The sequence below is a fragment of the Nicotiana sylvestris genome, chromosome 12, assembly GCF_000393655.2.
Source record: "Nicotiana sylvestris chromosome 12, ASM39365v2, whole genome shotgun sequence".
NCBI classification, from domain to species: Eukaryota; Viridiplantae; Streptophyta; class Magnoliopsida; order Solanales; family Solanaceae; genus Nicotiana; species Nicotiana sylvestris.
The window spans coordinates 10854633-10873877 of NC_091068.1; the positions used below are offsets into that span (position 1 = coordinate 10854633).

At 37.4% G+C, this 19245-nt stretch overlaps 1 protein-coding gene across 1 annotated transcript; it reads left to right on the top strand.

Annotated features, from left to right (window-relative positions):
* The first annotated feature begins 1160 nt into the window (after nt 1-1160).
* LOC104233873 (DNA (cytosine-5)-methyltransferase CMT2-like) lies at nt 1161-18915 on the top strand. Its single transcript, XM_070164853.1, has 21 exons — nt 1161-2330; nt 9647-9681; nt 9799-9901; nt 10348-10452; nt 10558-10677; nt 10858-10951; nt 11804-11994; nt 12069-12134; nt 12219-12467; nt 12736-12794; nt 13148-13214; nt 13315-13644; nt 13883-13951; nt 14072-14161; nt 14261-14348; nt 16356-16477; nt 16550-16651; nt 16770-16813; nt 16914-16983; nt 17848-17951; nt 18529-18915. The coding sequence occupies exons 1-21, from the start codon at nt 1263-1265 to the stop codon at nt 18695-18697; spliced, it is 3345 nt and encodes a 1114-aa protein (XP_070020954.1). The 5' UTR covers nt 1161-1262; the 3' UTR covers nt 18698-18915.
* Nucleotides 18916-19245: the final 330 nt, after the last annotated feature.

Genomic DNA, 19245 nt, shown 5'->3' on the forward strand with positions numbered 1-19245 from the left:
AAACTATTATAAAGATAATTTCACAAATCTTTCTTGAGGCTTTTATAATTTTATATATTACATGAATCTCCCTTCTTCGATATTTAATATAATAAAAGTGAAAGCATATTTAGGATTTAAAACTTGTGAATTCAAATTTCAAAATTCTTTGACACGCAATCTAATTTAATAGATCGTCATCTATTATTTATAGTTATCTAGTGAATTTTTTAATTATACAAATTACTGAATCAAATGAATTAATAACTTATACACTAATCCGTCCTAAACAAAACTATTATATAACTTAAAAATGGAGAATATCTAGTGCACAAATTCAAATTCCAATAATCTTATAATCATCTTCACCTCCCCAAGTAGAACTTCCGATGCAAATTCGATTTAAAAGAGTGAAAAATAAAATAAAAATGAAAATACGGGCAGGATCAGCTGAAGTAAAAGTAGTCAACAAATGACACATGTGCAATAGATGCCACAATGAAATAAAAGAAAAGGGTGCACTACTCAAAATTCATTTTTTTTAATTCGGTGTTCGATAACCATTTTGAAGTCCGACTAATTTAGATTTACCTAGGAAAAATCCAAAATTTAACATCTCCATTTGGTGCGAATAGATTCCCCTAGGGCTGTTCATTCGGATAGGATATCCGAAATCCAAACCGATCCATTCAATTTCAGATTTCGGATTGGATCGGATTTCAGAATGTGTTTATTAAAATTTCGGATTTCGGATTGTTATATTTTAATCCGATCCGAGCTATCCGAAACTATTAGTACTTCCTTTACATCTTCCTCCCCACTTGTGGGACCACACTGAGTTGTTGTTGTTCCATAATTGCATAAACATAATTTTTTCTTAATGTATTGATTCTTCTACAAAGAAAGTATACATATTAGTTTGCAACTTTGAGGCATAATAATACCATCCGAAATCCGATCCGATCAAAACTTTAAAATACAATCCAATATAATTCGGATCGAATTCGAATTGTATTTTCTAAAATCCGAATTCGAAATATACTAAATCAGATCCGATCCGTGCAGGACACTAAATTCAACATCTCCATTTGGTGCGAATAGATTCCGCCTCTCCCCTTTCTCTGTTTCGTTACCGTTACATACTCCCATTAATTTTCACTACTTTCACTTTCACCCCCAAAACTTATTTTATTTACCTATGTAACCTTAACAGTACTCCTTTTTAGCTAAACAATTTGACCTATTTCCTCTGTTCTCTTCTGTAACACAACCCTTACTTAGCAATGCCAGTAATGGCTGCTACTGAAGAGAAAAATTATGCACCAACTTTTACCAGAAAATTTCCAGATGAAAAAGAATCATCATCTTCATCACCAAATCCAGATGCATTGGCTCTGTCGTTTCCTCGAAACGACGAGCCAGTGCCATTGGAAGTTTTTTACCCATCTGAGGATGAAGAAGGTAGCACCTTAAGAAAGAGATCTTCTGGATTTACTACAAATAAGTTCAGTACTAGTGACACAGAGAAAGTGTTGAATAATGGCAAAAGTGTGAATTCGGGCAAATCAGAGGGTAAGAAAGGTACAAAGAGAATAAGGCTGTGTTTGGATGAGCAGATAATGCGCGAAATTAGAAAGTCTCCGCGATTTAATACCCCTTTCCATGGAGCTAAATTAGAGCTGTTCGCATTTCCAGAACCGCAGAAGAGCGTCTCCGGCACAGGAGTCGCCGGGAAAAGACGGACATTGAGAGAATTGCAAGCTTTACTGACGCCGGAGAGCAAGAGCCACAGAGCGTCAGTTACACGCGCTTCCAGTAAAAGCGGTATGAAGAGAGGATTGCAGAGTTTGGTGACGCCAGAGATCAAGAAGAGCAGCGCGTCCAGGGAAAGTGTTTTAGTAAATGAAGCTAAATTAGAGCTAGCCCTGTCGCCGGAGCCACAAGAAAGCGCGTCAGGTACACGCGCCACCAGTAAATATGGTACAAGGAGAGAATTGAAGGCCTTGCTGACACTGGAGAGTAAGAACAGCGCTGGAAATGGTTCAGTGAATGTAGGTGAAAAATCCCGAGGATCTCGGAGAAAAGATACTGTTTCAGCTGAATCGCCAAAAACATCGGAGAAACTTTTGGCGGAGAGTAATTCGGTGGGAGAAAAGACTTTAAGGTCAAGAAAAATAGAAGGTTTTGATAATAATGATAATAATAATAAAGGATCTGATAAAAAGAGGAAAAATTCATCAGATTCAGTGGGAAAAAGTGGGAGGAAACAGAAAAGCAATGTCTGTTTTATTGGCGAGCCAATAGCTGCAGAGGAAGCTCAAGAGAGGTGGCAATGGCGTTACGACTTGAAGGTTGGTATACTTGTACATATTTTGGTTTTACTTTATTTTACTCATAGGCTCGAAATTCTATCAAATTCTATTTGATTTACTTGTTTCTAAACTTATTATTTGTACTTATTTAGTGAATTTCTTAACACATATATAGGGTATAAGCTAGAACTACTAGTTCGAATGAAGCCATACTTCTACACTACATCTGCCCCTGATTTTAATTTACTTTTATTTACTGAGGTAGTGTGGTATTTAGGCAAGTATGGGTGTATCTCGGCTAATCCACGGGTATATCTCCACTAATCCACGCGCAAGTCCACCATTATAGATATTGGATAAATCTGCTCGTGGATTAAATTTGCTCATGAATAGCTCAATTAATTGTGGCTTCAGGCTGTTAATCCTATAAGCAACTACTGAGCCATCCCATTGAGGATGATCTTAGTATATAGTGTTTTTTCTTAATTTCTTTTTTATTACACCGGGGAGGGGAAGGCGAAGGTGAAGGAGAGGGGAGCAGAATGGAGCAACGAAAATCAAACTCACGTATGTGTGGAAGACTTCCACCGATACCACTTTGATATAACCCTTGGCGGTGGTACATAGTGTTGGTTTTAGCTTTTCTTTTAGTCTCTTTGTTTTTCTTTTCTTATGGGTGAGTTAGATTTCTCATGGAGATGCTCTTATCACTTATCAGTACTTTAACCACTTTGTGGGACCAAGCTGCAACCCGTTTGCGTTAGCACAAGGAATTGAGGCCAAAATGCCTTAAAGTATCTAATTTTAATGAGATGGCAGGGATATTTTAGTGGACGAAAATTTGTTACCATTATCACAAAAAATATTTTAGTGAAAATAAAAATGAGTATATTGCTAACATACTTCAGGAAGGTAGTATGCTAGCAAAACTAGATATATATACATCACCTGCTCTCTTCCTCCCCCATTCTTTTTCCCTTTTCTTTCTCTTGGTTTGCCATGGATGGATGAATCTCAAACCACCTAGCAGTAAGTTCTGAAGTTTGATTGGTTGATTGAAACTCAAACAATAATTGCCGTAACTTTTTCCAGTAGTGGGAGGATTAAATAGTTGTAGTTTGATAATTGGATTCAGGAATCTAGCAGAATGGATTGGAGCGATCCACTTTGATAATGGTTAGTAAATTCCAAGATTTGCTCAGCAATTATTCGAATATGCGAACAATTGGCCTCATTTGATTATGAAATGGCGAGAGGAACAACCAGTGCACCCAAAGCATTTTTTGTGGTCGTAATTTTCCTCTTATTTGTTATAAAAAATTGGAGGAAAATAGGACCAGTTTAATGAGTTTCTTTGGGGAAGATTTAAGATAAATTTAATGTATTACCAATACATGAGATATGGACTAGTTTATGCGAATATAGAGAATGAAGAAGAAATGGAGTAGTTCCTCCTTCACTGAGGCCCGAGGGAGGATGGAAACACAAGAGAGAGGAAAGAGGACCTGGGATTTAGACTTTGACGTAAAAGGACAAAAAAGTCATCACCACTAATGAACATAATAGATGAATGTAAGGTGTGTATGTGTGTGTCTATATGTATATGTATATTTAGGTTAACATTGTACCCATTTTCTCATTCTCCAAAGTACCCTTACAAGCACATTATAATCTCTTTAATAATGAGGATATTTTCATCTTTCCCCCCAACATTTTAATACTCCTTGGCTACTTCCCCATCCAATTTTCTTGCCTTTTTCTCCGGCGAGCTGTGAACCCCTTCCCATTTCATTTGCCGGCGAGATCTTTCTCTCCATTGCTCTCTTAGGTTAACTATAAAATCGTTTAGCTCCTCTATCCTTTTGTTTTTGGTTTTTTTTGTTTCTGATAAATTTTTTTGTGCTAGTTTTGCCAAGTCCCAGTTTGGTTTCACCCACCGGACTTCTGACCTCACCTTGTTTTCACTTGAAGAAATTTTATTCATCATTTTTCCAAAAGCAAAGGACATTGAGAATTAAAAGAAAAAGAAAACAATTTCCCAGAACATCTGTCAATGATTCTCTTGCAATCTTTACTCCTGTGTCTAGAGAAAAAAATTACAGCAGCATTCATGATGGGGTTCTTTAGTGTTAACTCAGACAATTTCTTTTCTCTGTTATCAATGCAATTGTTGTGAATTGAAGTTTTGGTTGAATGATGGAGGGAGCAATGGGGATCTCGTGCCGAAGAACGGGGAAGAGGTGGACTAATTGGAGAGAAAACTAGAGTCGGGTTTAGTTATTCAGACATAGGGTAGTTGTCACGACCCAATTCCCCGAACCCGGTCGTGATGACGCCTCTCGTGAAGACAAGGCCAGCCAGACCAAAATAGACCACCTCTTTTAAACAGTTAAATACCATAAGTAGTTCTAAAACGTGATATAATAACCATAATTTGGGGAATTAACGATAACAACAGAAGAAACCATTCCGACACAGCCCAAACTGGGGTGTCACAAGTCATGAGCAACTAATATTTCCGGATACCAGTCTACTAGATACGAAATCCGTTACAGAAGTTCAAGAACATGAAAATAGTAAGATAAGGGAGGCACGGGGACTGCGGGCGCCAACAACTACCTCGTAGTCTCCGAAAACGCTGCCTGCACTAGGAGGATCAGCACTCAGAAATGGACTCTGCGCCGCCTGAATCTGCACACACGGTGCAGGGAGTAATGTGAGTACTCCGACTCAGTGAGTAATAATCATAAATAATGGCTGAAAGCAAGAAAAACACATAAAAGCACAAAACAATTCTATATCAAGCAGTAAAATCACTTAAGGCAGTAAATCCATGAAGAAATCAAATGAAGTTCCTTTAAACCAAGTAAAACAGGCAATTTAGCAAGTGAATAACAAGTAGAAATCCGCCCCTCAGGCATATTAACAATCACTCAGAACAGTATCAGCCCCTCGGGCTCACTCTCGGTACAGTATCAGCCCCTCGGGCTCACTCTCAAATCATGATGGGTACCCGCGCTCACTGTGGGGGTGCAGACTCCGGAGGGGCCCCTTACGGTCCAAACGCAATATCAAGCCATCTCGTGGCAATAAAAAGTATCTCAGGCCCTCGGCCTCATATCACTCAGCATATCCTCACATATGGCCCTCGCCTCACTCAGTCCGAAAATCATCACAAGCCCCTCGGGCATTAGTAAAACAGTAGTTCTCAGCCCAAAACATCATTTAGAAATATCATTTAAGTTCAAATACGAATAAAAGTGGCTGAGTTTGTAAAACAGTAAATAACAACAGGACTGAGTTCAAGCAAAATAAGTCAAACAGTGAGGAATTAGTGATAAAAATCCTTGGAGGGTTCAAATAGTTGGCACGAAGCCCAAATATGGCAATCAACCCAAATCATGACGATAACAAATAAGTTTCAATCAAATACGCGGTAAAATCATCAATCGGGACGGACCAAGTCAAAATTCCCAGTAGTAAAAGACCCCACGCTCATCACCCAACGCGTGTCTCACCTCAATACAGCACTACGATGTGCAATCCGGGGTTTCAAACCCTCAGGACATCATTTACAATCATTACTCACCTCGAACTGGCTAATTCTCTAGCTCGCGACGCCTTTGCCCTTCGAATTGGCCTCCACGCGCGTCGAATCTATCCAAAATCAGAACGAATACGTCACAATATGCTAAGGGAACAAAGCCCAAGCGAAAACAATCGAATTATCACAAAATTCAAGAAATTGGTCAAACGCGACTCCCGGGCCTACATCTCGAAATTTGACAAAATTCACAAAACTAGAATCCTTATTCTCTCACGAGTCTATCTATACGAAATTATCCAATTCCGATACCATTTGGTCCTTCAAATCATCATTTTATATTTTTGAAAGATTTCACAATTTTCTTCCCAAATTCCATCCCAAATCACGGATTAAATGATGAATTCAATGATAGATTCATATACTCTAGCCAAATCTGAGTTAGAATCACTTACCCCAATGAATTTCTTGAAAAACCTTCGAAAAATCGCCAAAATCCGAGCTCTCTAGGTCAAAATGTCAAATAAAACCCAAAACCTTGTATTTATAGAGTACCCCACAGATTTGCACCTCCGCGGGCCGCACAAAATCGACCGCGGTCCGCACAAAACCAGTGTAGTCCGCACAAAAATGACCGCGGCCGCACAAGCTTTCCTCTGCAGTGACAGGCTTTAGTACATTGGCCATAACTTTCGCTACAGATGTCCAAATTGCGATATCTTTACCTTTCTGGAAACTAGACACGAAGGGCTACAACTTTCGTTTTTGAATCATCTTAAAATTCCTTGTAGATCAAATGATATGAGCTTCCGAAGTAGGACCAGCGGAATGTTCTTCACCGCGGCCGCACAACACCTACCGCGGCCGTACTTCATTTTGTGCGGTCCGCACAGCACATACCGCGGCCGCACTTCATTTTGTGCGGACTGCATGGGTGAGTTCCGAGGCCTGCAACCCTTCTGGACCTGTTACAGCTACGATTTTCGGCCTAAAACATCCCGAAACCTACCCGGAACCTACCCGGAACTTCAAACCAATTGTACCAACACATCCCATGACATCGTTCAAACTTGTTCAAAACTTCGGAACGCTCACAACAACATCAATCACCAATTTAACATAGGATTCAAGCCTAAGAACTCTTAAATTATGCTTTCGATCAAAAAGTCTATCAAATCTCGTCCGAATGACCTAAAATTTTTCACACACATCCCAAATGACACAACGAAGCTATTGTCACTCTCGGAATTCCATTCCGACCCCTTTATCAAAATCTCGCCTATCAACTGGAACCGCCAAAATATCAATTTCGCCAATTTAAGCCCAAATCTTCTCTACAACTCCAAAACCCATTCCGATCGCGCTCCCAAGTCACAAATGACCTCCCGAAGCTAATTGAACCATCGGAACTCACTTCCGAGCCTTCTAACACATAAGTTAACATCCGGTTGACTTTTCCAACTTAAGCCTTCTTAAAAGAGACTAAGTGTCTCATTTCTTACCAAATCCTCTCCGAACTCGATCTAATCAACCCGATCACATAAAACACGGATAACGAAGCGTAAAGAAGCTAAAGTAGGGGAAAACGGAGCGGTAACTCATGAGACGACTGGCCGGATCGTCACAGTAGTTTGGTAGTGAGGTGACTGAATTTTTATCTGAAATCTCAAGCAAATTTTGAGGTGGTTACATGCATTATAAATTTTTAAAAAAGAAGCATTAGAGGAGCACACACAATTTATGTACATATATTTTTATCAAAGTAAAATGGGGTCTATGACTCACCGTGACCAACTTCTTGAAACTATCACCTCATAGTAGTTATAGCTTTTTTCAATTGCCTTCAACAACAACAACAACAACATACTCAGTGATATCCCGCAAGTGGGGTCTGGGAGGGTGTGGTGTACGCATACCTTATCTCTACCTTTGTGGATTAGAGAGACTGTTCCCGATAGACCCTCGACTCAAGAAAAGTATTTTTTTAGAACAAGTTTGGCAATACAAGAGTACAAAAGCTATGATGAAAATACCGTCGAACAGAAAAGTAATGACAGGAAGAAAAAAAATAGTAAAGCTAACCAAAGTAAAAAAGACACATCATTAGTCATAAAATTGAAGGGTATGATAAAAGATATCATAATAACAGTAATATTGGTAAGGAGAAGAGGGAGCACTGAAGGTGCTCTAAACTAGAATCATGCTCCCCTACATAAAGGAGAGAAATCGATCGACTACCTACTAACCTTCTACCCTAATCGCCTGACTTACTACTAACCTTCTACCTTAATCCTTGGCCTCCATGTTTCTCAGTGAGCTGAAGATGTGTCATGTCCTGTCTAATCACCTCTTTCCAATTCTTTCTTGGTTTACCTCTACATCTCTTTAGACCTATCACTGCCAACCTCTCGCACCTCCTCACTGAGATATTTGCATTCCTCCTCTTCATATGCTTGAACAATCTCAACCTCGCTTCCTGCATCTTGTCCACCACTGAGACCACTCCTATTATTTGTGAAAAGGTGCTCTCCGTTCCTTAAGGGATACATCTATTCTTTGTGAAAAATATATTATCCAATCCTTAAAGGATACAAGGAAAGGTGCCAAGGTTCTCTCACGGCAGAGCTTGCACAACACGAGGCTTCGTGAGCGAGGTCCCTAGGCAAGCCGCACAAGGCAGAAAAGTCCAAGGCCCACGCTAAGAAAAGATCGGCGCTGAAATTTCAATCAAACTTGTTGATAACTCAAATAAAATATCCTCAAACCAAACCAATAAGAATGTTTAAACTTGTTGTGAGAACATTTTAATGCTTAATCTATTGAATACACCAGCTAAATGCCTAAATCACAAAAGTGTGCTAGCTAGAAAAGGGAAAAGTGGGATAAAAGATAATCTAAATAAACACAAGATATTTAATTGGGTTATTCCACTTTCAGAACTATCTTCATAAATCCATAGATGAAATAACTTGCTTGTGGTGATCTATTTTGTGGTTGGGATTCCGAATACCAATATATGCACATAATTTGGCCTTTGCTTGCATATGTAAAAAAGAAGGATAGGTGGACCTCTTGAACCCCTCAAGGTTTTGGTCTAGTTTTATAAGAGTGAAACACGAGGTGTATTGGTTAAGTGCACGTCATGAGTCAAAAGCTTGCTACTTAAATGTTGAAAGGTAGAGTAGTAGGTCCACTATCCATTGAGTTTCGAACCATGTGCCACTGACACTCAGATTTCTTGGTGGACCTCTCAATCCTGGTTCTTTATATGATGAAGTGCATAGAAACTTCGCCGAAAAGTATAAGATTATGTAGAATGCATAAGTAATTGGCTTTAGGATTTCATAAGCCAAAGAAGTCGAATGATCACCAGAATCTTCTATTAACTCATGTAAGCTAAATATTATTTATTCGTCATTTTTAATTGATTATGTTGTGCTCTCAAGGGATTAGCTGGACTACTTTGAAAATCTAACCAACTTTTAGTACGCAGAAGGATAGGTCCACCTCTCAATCCTGGTTCTTTATAGGAAGGATGTGCGTAGAAATTTTAGTGCAAAGGATAAGATTATATAGGATACATAAGTAGTTGGCTCTAGGACTTGCCAAAGAAGCTGAATAATTACTGGAACCTTCTACCATCTCCTATAAGCTAACTATTATTTATTTGCCAATTTAATTTATTGTGTTGTGTTCTCAGTGATTTAGCTGAGCCATTTTGGATATCTAAGCAATAACTTAGTTCTTTGTCTGGCATACACGTCACTAAACTTTACTCTTTCTGAATATACATGTACATTGGCAATTGCAGGGTCAAAAAACGAAGCGTCAAGGCGGGAAATTAAAGTGAGTGATACCATATGAACTTGTCCTTTCCGGTGGTAAAAATGTTGCCCTTTTCTACCTTTTTTGGTCTTGTAGCACGTCTTCACTCCTTAATGTTATGCTTTCTCATTATTGTAGCGCTGGTGAAGAAGATGCAATCATATTAAATGTGGAATGCCATTATGCTCAAGCTAAGGTTGCTGGTTTCACTTTCAATATCGGAGATTGTGCATATGTGAAGGTAGTTATTAGCTATCTCTCCGTATATCTTCTTCCTTTTGTGAGACTTTCATTGTGACCTATATTTTAGATTATGGTGGTGCTGATAAGAATTGGTTGAATTCTATGACCATCTAAAAGCTTAAACCGTCGGAGAAGGAACACTTCTATTTATTTGTTTTAGGTTTGTAACATGGCCCTTCACATGTAAGCCTATTCTTTTTTTTTTTTGCTAAGCACACGAAAATATTTTTTCGATGGGTACAATGAGACTTGTTCCAGAACTCTTGCCTACTCTGCCACTATGTTGAATTGTGTAACTATCTCCTCTAAAAGTAAAACCTATTAGAGTGGAGACATGCGTTTTCCTGTTTAGGTTTACAGCAACATCAAAGCTTTCTTTGTAACCACTTTGACAACATTAGGCATGCTCAATTTCTTTAGAAAGTTGATGAGCAATTCCTTCAGGGTGAAGGCAGGAAAAACCATATTGGCAGGATCTTGGAGTTTTTCAAGACATCAGAGGGTGAAGATTATTTCAGGGTACAATGGTTTTTCAGAGCTGAAGATACGGTTTGTATTTTTGATTAGAGTGTTTTCTTTCACTTAGTGTATTGTATTTGAAGCCCTATTTTCTGATTTATTCGTTTGGACATTCTCTCTGCATAATTCTTTCAGGTGTTGAAAGGTGCTGCTTCTTTCCATGACACAAAGCGCATATTCTACTCTACTTTAGAGAATGATAATCCACTAGATTGCATTGTTTCTAAAGTCAATGTGGTAGAACGACCAGCCAGCGTATGCTCCATCCTGATATTCTTTTCCTGTTGTTAAAATTGCTTAAGATTACTCTTGTTAGTCCCATTGTTCACTATTATTGACTACTGTGCTGTTTCTTTTGTTTTTCTGCTCTTTCCTCTTAATATTTGTGGTTGAGGATTGCTCCTTGAATCTTTTGCAATTTTGTTACTACTGCAGAATGGTTTGAATACAAAGGATGTTCCACCTGCTCACTTTTATTACGACATGGAATACTGTGTTGACTATTCCACATTCCGCACATTGGATAATGGTAAGTTATATTGATACAGATAATCTTGTACTGTCCTATGTGCTCAAACAACGTGAGAAAACATCTGATGACCTATACCTTCTGTAACAAGTCTTACTAAAATAGGCACCATTGGATGCTCACGACTTCCATTTGCAGTGTTTTTCAGGAACATGACCGTTCTATCAATTATTTTGCTTTTAAATTTTAACTTCCATAAGGAAATTTCTATTGACATGGATCTATTTTATACTTTTATTTTTTTGTTAAGGATGAGATGCGAGCTGCATAAGTGTCACTTTCTTCTGAGAATGATGAGTAAGAATGTATTAGATCACAATAAGTCAGATCGAGACGTTGTGTATATTTGGTCTTATTTTTTATATATTAGAAATGACATAAAATATCGAGAATGATAGCAGTAGTTGATCCAGAGTATGGATTCGCATTAGTTGATGCCATGTGGTGGCAAGTAAAATCAGGTAAACTCTTTATAATTTAAGGGTTAATGGCATTGCTACTATTGTGCAAAAGGAGCATTCCAAAATGTCCATGAATGTCAAGTTTTTCTTGCTTAAGATGTTGGAGTTGTATCTTGAATGTGAAGGTACCTTTTGTAGCTTACTTGTTAGTGACATAAAAATTTTCTAACATCCTACTTTCCATCTGTATCAATGGCTTGTATCTTTATGATCCACCAATACAAGTTCATTTATTGTAGTTTTTGGTTAGTAGTTCATATGGTACCATGCTGTTATTATAAATGGACTTCTTGCCGCAGTTTGTAGCATAGCTTGTAATCGTACCTAACCCGTTTCTATTTTTTCTCTACCAATATTGGTTAAAACTTTGCTTTTCTTTTGGACTATCCAGTCAAGAGCTTGGTTATCCCTTCGTTAGTTGAAGCTTCATATAAGCCTATCACTACATATCCTCTGGAGGTATTGCCAAGTTGTGAACCTATGACAGCGAAGTTGTCATTATTGGATCTATACGCTGGTTGTGGTGGCATGTCTATGGGGTTGTGCCTTGGTGCCAAACTCTCTGGTCTTAAACTTGTGACGGTAATTAATAGAATTCTTATTCATATCTAATATCTTTTAAGTTATGCGTCTAAAATTTCTCTTTTTTATTCTAGAAATGGGCAGTTGATTTTAATAGGTCTGCCTGTGATAGCCTGAAACTGAATCATCCTCAGACACATGTAAGCTTTTATTTTGTGGCAGTCATGAGAGAGGTTATCAATGTGTTTGAGCTAATATTCAATCATAGTTAACATTTTTCTTAGGTTAGGAATGAAGCTGTTGAGGATTTTCTAGAGCTACTGAAAAGATGGGAGAAGCTAATTAAAACTTACGGCTGTAGTAACTTCAAAACAAGCTCAAATTGTGAGCTAGATGACGCAGATGAAGGTGAAAACAATGATAATTTCCAGGCTGGTTCTAAGGCATCTTCTGGAGAATATGAGGTATTAAGATTGGTTGACGTATGTTACGGGGATCCGAACAACAAAGGAAAATCTGGACTGCATTTTAAGGTATAAACATTTCTTTCATATATTGTTGGTTTTCATAGTTTAATCCTAGAGTTGAAAACCTTGAGTTGTTTAAAGAGAAGTGGATCCGAATTGAAGTTAATGTGTTAGGTGATTATCAGAAGCCATGAGATTTAACTGCTGGTGGAGTGAATTTTAATTCTTGACTTTCTCTATTGTTTATTTTGACTGTTTTAGACTACAAGCTTGATTGTTGATCTTAGCTTTGATATCACTGGTGATGCTTTCTTCTTGTGGGGTACTCTTATAGGTGCGGTGGAAAGGTTATGGTTCAAGTGAAGATACTTGGGAGCCAATTGAGAACTTGGAGTAAGTACTTGCTAAATATTGTTTCTTCCATACTTTACTAGTATCTTTCATTTTTGGCTGCTCGAAAAATTTGGTTAGTTAATTTAGAAGCACTGTTTCTCATTCTGAATATCCAAGCTCTCAACACTCTCCTTTATCATATTTGGTTTTGGAAGAATCTTAGAAGTACTATCAGCTTCGAAATATAAAGAAACAGACCAGTTGATTTTCACACTGAATGTTCCCAAAAGTTGAATAAGAAAAAAAAAAAAAAGGAGTTTCTGAGGTTAAGAAAATTCAGAAGATCTTAACATTTTGTTATGCATTTTCATCACATCCTCAATTTCATGTGCAATTCACTTATTTTTTCTCAGAAATTGCCAAGACAGCATAAAAGAATTTGTTAGAAGGGGGCAACAATTGAAAATTCTGCCTCTACCAGTAAGTTACTTCCTCAATTGCATTTGCAATGATTACCACTAAATGGCATTGGAATCATTATCCCTGTTTAATTTCCCGTCCTGATTAAATATATTTGCAGGGTGATGTTGATATGATATGTGGGGGTCCTCCTTGCCAAGGCATTAGTGGATACAATCGCCACAGAAATGTTGAGGACCCATTGTCTGATGAGAAAAATCGTCAAATTATTATTTTTATGGATGTCGTGGAATTCTTACGGCCTAAATATGTGTTGATGGAAAATGTGGCTGACATACTGAGGTTTGATAAAGCATCTCTTGGAAGATATGCTTTAAGTCGTTTGGTACATATGAGATACCAAGCAAGATTGGGAACTATGGCAGCTGGTTGTTATGGTCTCCCACAATTTCGATTGCGAGTGTTCTTTTGGGGTGCACTTCCGAGTGAGGTGAGTATATTCAGTAAACCTATAAAAAAAAGGTACATTAGCCTGTTGTCATCAGAATTACTGAATAAAAGGAATAGTTATTTCTAAAGGAATGGTTATTTCTTCTCTAAAAGAACAGTAAAGATCTTAAACTGGATTTGGTAGAAAATTCTCAATTCATGTTGATATACTAGGCCATAGTTGGTGATTACATCTATGCGATGTTGAAGTAATCTCAATTATTCTTTCTCTTGTTCAGAAATTGCCCCCATTTCCACTTCCTTCGCATGACGTGATTGTTAAATATTGGCCCTCGCCTGAATTTGAGGTATCCTTTACATTATCACTGCCTTTATTACCTGAGAACTTGTGTCATTCTTTCTACTTTCTGTAAGTCGGGCTTTTCATATTGATGCTGCATTTATTACATTTGATTTCCTTCTTGCAGCGGAATACTGTTGCTTATGATGAAGGACAACCACGCGGTGACCTTGAGGAAGCCCTTGTTCTTCGTGATGCTATATCTGATCTTCCAGCTGTATGATTGTTGTGTTTATTCGAGATCCTTTTTCATTTTAATAGATGTATCTATTTAGAAGTTTCTTTTTACTGGAATAATAGATGTACTCTTTTATAGGTTACAGGGCATGAAACTCGTGAAGAAATGCCATATGAGATGCCCGCGGAATCGGAGTTCCAGAAATACATAAGATTACCTAAACATGGTAATTTCTTTCAAACATTAGTGCTAAAGCCTTTTTTGTTGGACTTGGGCTATTTTCCCTTGTTGTTCTGTTTGCATTGATTTCTAATCAAAAGCTACAATTGTAATCTTGTGATCTGGTCTGAAAATTTTAGAAATAGAGTGACAAATGTTTACTTTGGTTAAGAGAAACTGTTCCTATCAGTAACAAGACCGAGCTGATTTCGCGTACCTTAAGAAACAAGTTCTAATGCATGCCTTGGTAATAACGACTCGTACCACCTCACGGATAAAGGCCTTTATTACCTGAGAAATGCGAAGGAAGAAGAATCATGTACAAGAAATTTAAAGTTCAACCATATGGGATATGTTAACTTGCTGCAACTAATTTGAATGGCTGTTGTTCTTCATATTACTTGCTCTCTAATTTTTTTCTAAGAACTTTTATTTGATTGTATTGGCTTCTAAATCAATTTTTTCTTATGTGTGTGTTTGTGTATGTATATTGCTCTTTCTGTCAAAGACTCAGCATTTTAAATTAACATTCTTCTGATGAGTAATTTGAAAACTGGGGGTGGCTAATTTTGGTTGGAAGTGTGAGGAAATGATTCAAACTGTTAGAACAAAGACTTAAGGAGTGGTCTAGAGAGAATTAAATATTAAGGCTTTGGGCACATGATGTGCATATGCAATGTTGAGACTCAGCATTTTAAATTAACGTTCCTCTGATGAGTAATTTGAAAACTGGGGGTGGCTAATTTTGGTGGAAGCGCGAGGAAATGATTCAAACTGTTAGAACAAAGACTTAAGGAGTGGTCTAGAGAGAATTAAATATTAAGGCTTTGGGCACATGATGTGAATATGCAATGTGGGTACGGTAAAATTTTAAAAGCTGAAATATTTAGCATCAAATTTTAGTATCTAAAGCAGTTGTCGATTTAGAACACACACAAACTAACAACATATTAGCTTTGTGGCCCTCGCAATTTATGGGGTGGTGTCCAATATGAGTTTCTTAGTACTCTACTTTCTATCTTGTTAAAAAGGGTGACTTCTTAAAGTTGTTTAAGTGAATATAAGATGATCAATGGTAATACAATTGCTTAAATATTTGGATAATCATATTATCTACATTTTATGGTGTAACAATGGTGCTTTAGGTACACTGCACACGTTAGTAAAATTTGCTACTTTGCATGCCAAAATCTAAATGCTTACACCATACTCTAGTATGATATGAGGAATTTGATTTTCACTACAAATTTCTCAAGGAATGTTCAGTTGAAATTTGAGGGGTAAGTGCAGAGATGAGCCATTCTCAGGAATGCTATTTACATATTAGCCAGTACTTTTTTTGTCTTGAAATTTTAAACTAAAAATCTCAACTTTAGGACAATCCAGAACACTTTTGTTCCGAAAAGTTGAACTGAAAAATTGAAATTCAGGACGCACCGGCGAATTCCTAAATAGAAGCACTTTATAGTGGCTACTTGGTGTCATTTCTACAAAAACATTTGAAATGCTTCCTGATTCACATTCCACATATCTCATGGTGTATGATAGAAGTTATGTTCAAGTAACCATAATCCGAAACTAAGAGAATTGATTAACAGTTGTTAAAAGCGTCTCATATTTGTTATGTAACGTGTTATAGTTTAAATGAAGAATAAATGAACGTCCAACTAATTATACCATAAGATGGTACATGGTCTGCTTACCTTTTTTTCATCCTTTGACCTCTTCACTTGGCATGAAAAGACTTACTCAAAAACTCCGATCAAATAAACTGATGTTCCCTCTCTCCCAGTTTATCTGACACTTTGGCTTCAAGATGTTTGTTTCTCTGATAGTATAAAAAAATATTATATAACCATTGTTGTTAGTAGATTTCATAATATAGTTTCTCAAATTTTAGTCTAATACTTAAAATTACTGGAATGAATTCAGTTTCATAATTTATTCATGCTAGTATCTATGAGCTGAATGCTTATCCTTTACATGTGGAAATGATTCCTTCTTACTCCTTCAGAGATAGTGGGGCGTTCATCAACTAGAGATACGGAAACAAAAGGTCCTGTTTTGTCTGATCATCGGCCTTGCCAACTAACAGAAGACGATTACTTACGAGTTTGTCTAGTCCCACATAAAAAGGTTTGACGGTGGTTGTGTTACTGAAAATAAGTTTTTCAGATGTTTGCCCCTTGTAACATATTTCCATTGTAGGGAGCGAACTTCAGGGACCTCCCTGGTGTAATTGTGGGAAAGGATAATGTGGCTCGTCGTGATACAGAAGATCCAAAGGTGCTACCAAATGGAAAGCCCATGGTAGGCTATTTGTTACTATTGTTCTGTTAAAAAGTACTGACTTTATTATGATGAATTTTGTAACTTATCGTAATAACGTGTCATTCTTGCTAATAGGAATCATTCTTGTGAAATGTAGGTTCCTGATTGTGCCTTCAATTTTGAACATGGAAAGTCTAAAAGGTAATGCATGTTTCCTTAGAAGCTTGTTATACTTTGTTGTTATATCTCCTTTTAATTGATAATATCCAATATATATACTAAATCCTTTTTGAATTTGTAGGCCATATGCAAGATTATGGTGGGATGAAACAGTAGCAACTTTAGTGACGTTTCCTAATCATCGTGCCCAGGTACTTTGTGGTGTTATTATAACAACAAAAAATCCAGTGTATTCCCAGAGGGTAATGTGTGCGCAGACCTTACCTCTACCTAATGAAGGTAGAGAGGCTGTTTTTAATAGACCCTCGGCTCAGAGAAGGTGAGAAGAAGAAGAACAAGAAAAAGAGGGAGAAGGAGAAGGAGAAGAAAAGAGGGAGAAGCAGAGGAAAAGGAAGAGAGAACAAAAAAAAGAATAAGTAGTACCAAATAGTAACAAGGAAATACGATAACTGAAGCGAACTAAACAACATGACGTAATATAAATCTAAGAATATGAAGGGCCATGAGTGTTACTAATACTACAAGTAAGAAAAGGAGAAACTATCAACTACTTACAACCCTTCTACCCTAATCCCCGACCTCCACACCTTCCTATCAAGGGTCATGTCCTTAGTAAGGTGGAGTAGCGCCATGTCCTGCCTAATCATCTCTCTCCAGTACTTCTTTGGCTACCTCGACCTCTTCTCAAGCCCGCCATGGTCAACCTCTCGCACCTCCTAACAGGAGCATCAATGTTTCTTCTCTTAACATGCCTGAACCATCTCAGCCTCGACTCCCGTATCTTGTCCTCCACGGAGGCCACTCCCACTTTGTCCCGAATTACTTCATTCCTAATTTTATCTCTCCTGGTAAAACCAATCATCCATCTCAACATCCTCATCTCAGCTACTTTCATCTTCTGCACATGGGAGTTATTGACTGGCCAACACTCAGCCCCATACAACATAGTTGGTCGGACCACCACTAAAATTTACCCTCAAGTCTAGATGTTATTCTTACAATAAAATATGCAATATAGAACTTGTAGGCTTTTCTAAGCTTTCAATATTTTTCAGGCGGTCTTACACCCAGAGCAGGATCGTGTTCTTACTATACGAGAGTGTGCACGATTGCAAGGTTTTCCAGATTTCTATAGGTTTTCTGGCACTGCCAAGGAAAGGTATCTTGTTTTCTGATGAAAGTAATTTTATTAGCTTGTCAATTTCAGTAACTAATTAAAGATCTTAAGGCAATGAAAAGAAAACATATATAAATGCAGCCTTCGTCTCTATGAGAGAAATATCTCTGTGATTTTTATTATATTTGAACCCAATTTTTTGAGTTGTGTTACATAATCTTTCTCCTTTCACATCAAGACCAAAATACAAGAGAAATGTTCATATGGGAAAAGTAGCTACGTGGAAGGGGTGTTGCGAATTATACTAAATTGTTAATGCACTAACCTTAAATTGTGGAATGAACTTAGTTCATTGTTGTAATTTATCACATTATTGGATCTCATTGAAGTAATTACAGCCAAGATCTTCTCTTATATGTACATCACAAAGTGTTAAAGAGTCAACTGTATTTACCATTAAAATGAAAAAGTGGTAAAAAGTTAATCTTTAGCTATTGATTCCTCCCAACATATTTTGGTTTGATGTCATTCACATGATCATGAGTCAAAACTACTCAAGTTATTCCTTATGTCTTTTACCTTTACAAGCAGTTTTTCATAGTTTTTCAATTTGGTATAGGTATTGCCAAGTTGGGAATGCTGTAGCAGTTCCTGTTGGGCGAGCGCTCGGGTATGCACTTGGACTTGCCTTCCAGAGGCTAACTGGAGATGAGCCTCTTATTAAATTGCCACCAAATTTCTCATTCTTAAAGCCTCCAATTGATGACATTGTTGTCTTGCAAAATTGAGTGCACATTCATCATATTCTTTCTTCATTCGCGAATTCGGAGCTACTATTGATCCATGAGTACACCATTCTATTACTTGTAATTTGAACTGCCATTCATCGGAATGAATACAAATAGCTGGTCCCAACTAGATTGGGATTGGGATTAGACTCTTAGTTGATTGACTGATTATTGATCAATGAACTACTAAAACCTCTTTATATGATCCTGTTTTCTTATCTTTATAACTTCTCCTTTTTATACACAGCTCATTTTTGGTATTTGCAGTCTTAGTTATCTCTTATCCCAAATTTCTCGAATACTTAAAAATATATGAAGTCTTAAAATTCCTATTATTGTAGAAAGCTTGATATTCAAGGTCCATTTGCCCCATACAAAATTTTCTGGTTACAGATTATGTTTGGTTTCAGTAAAGATTAAAAGGTAGCTACAACAATCAATGAAATGTAAAGATACAGTTATTTTGCAAGGTAACTAGGCTAAGCAAGTCGGGAAGGACCGGACCACATTAGGTCTATTTTATGCAGTCTTACCTTGCATTTGCATAA

Excerpts from the sequence above, each read along its gene's own strand:
- LOC104233873 (XM_070164853.1), top strand. The coding sequence starts at position 1,263 with ATGCCAGTAATGGCTGCTACTGAAGAGAAAAATTATGCACCAACTTTT. Across the intron at positions 13,215-13,314 it reads TGAAAATTCTGCCTCTACCA|GGTGATGTTGATATGATATG; the intron begins GTAAGTTACTTC and ends ATATATTTGCAG. Across the intron at positions 13,645-13,882 it reads GGGGTGCACTTCCGAGTGAG|AAATTGCCCCCATTTCCACT; the intron begins GTGAGTATATTC and ends TCTCTTGTTCAG.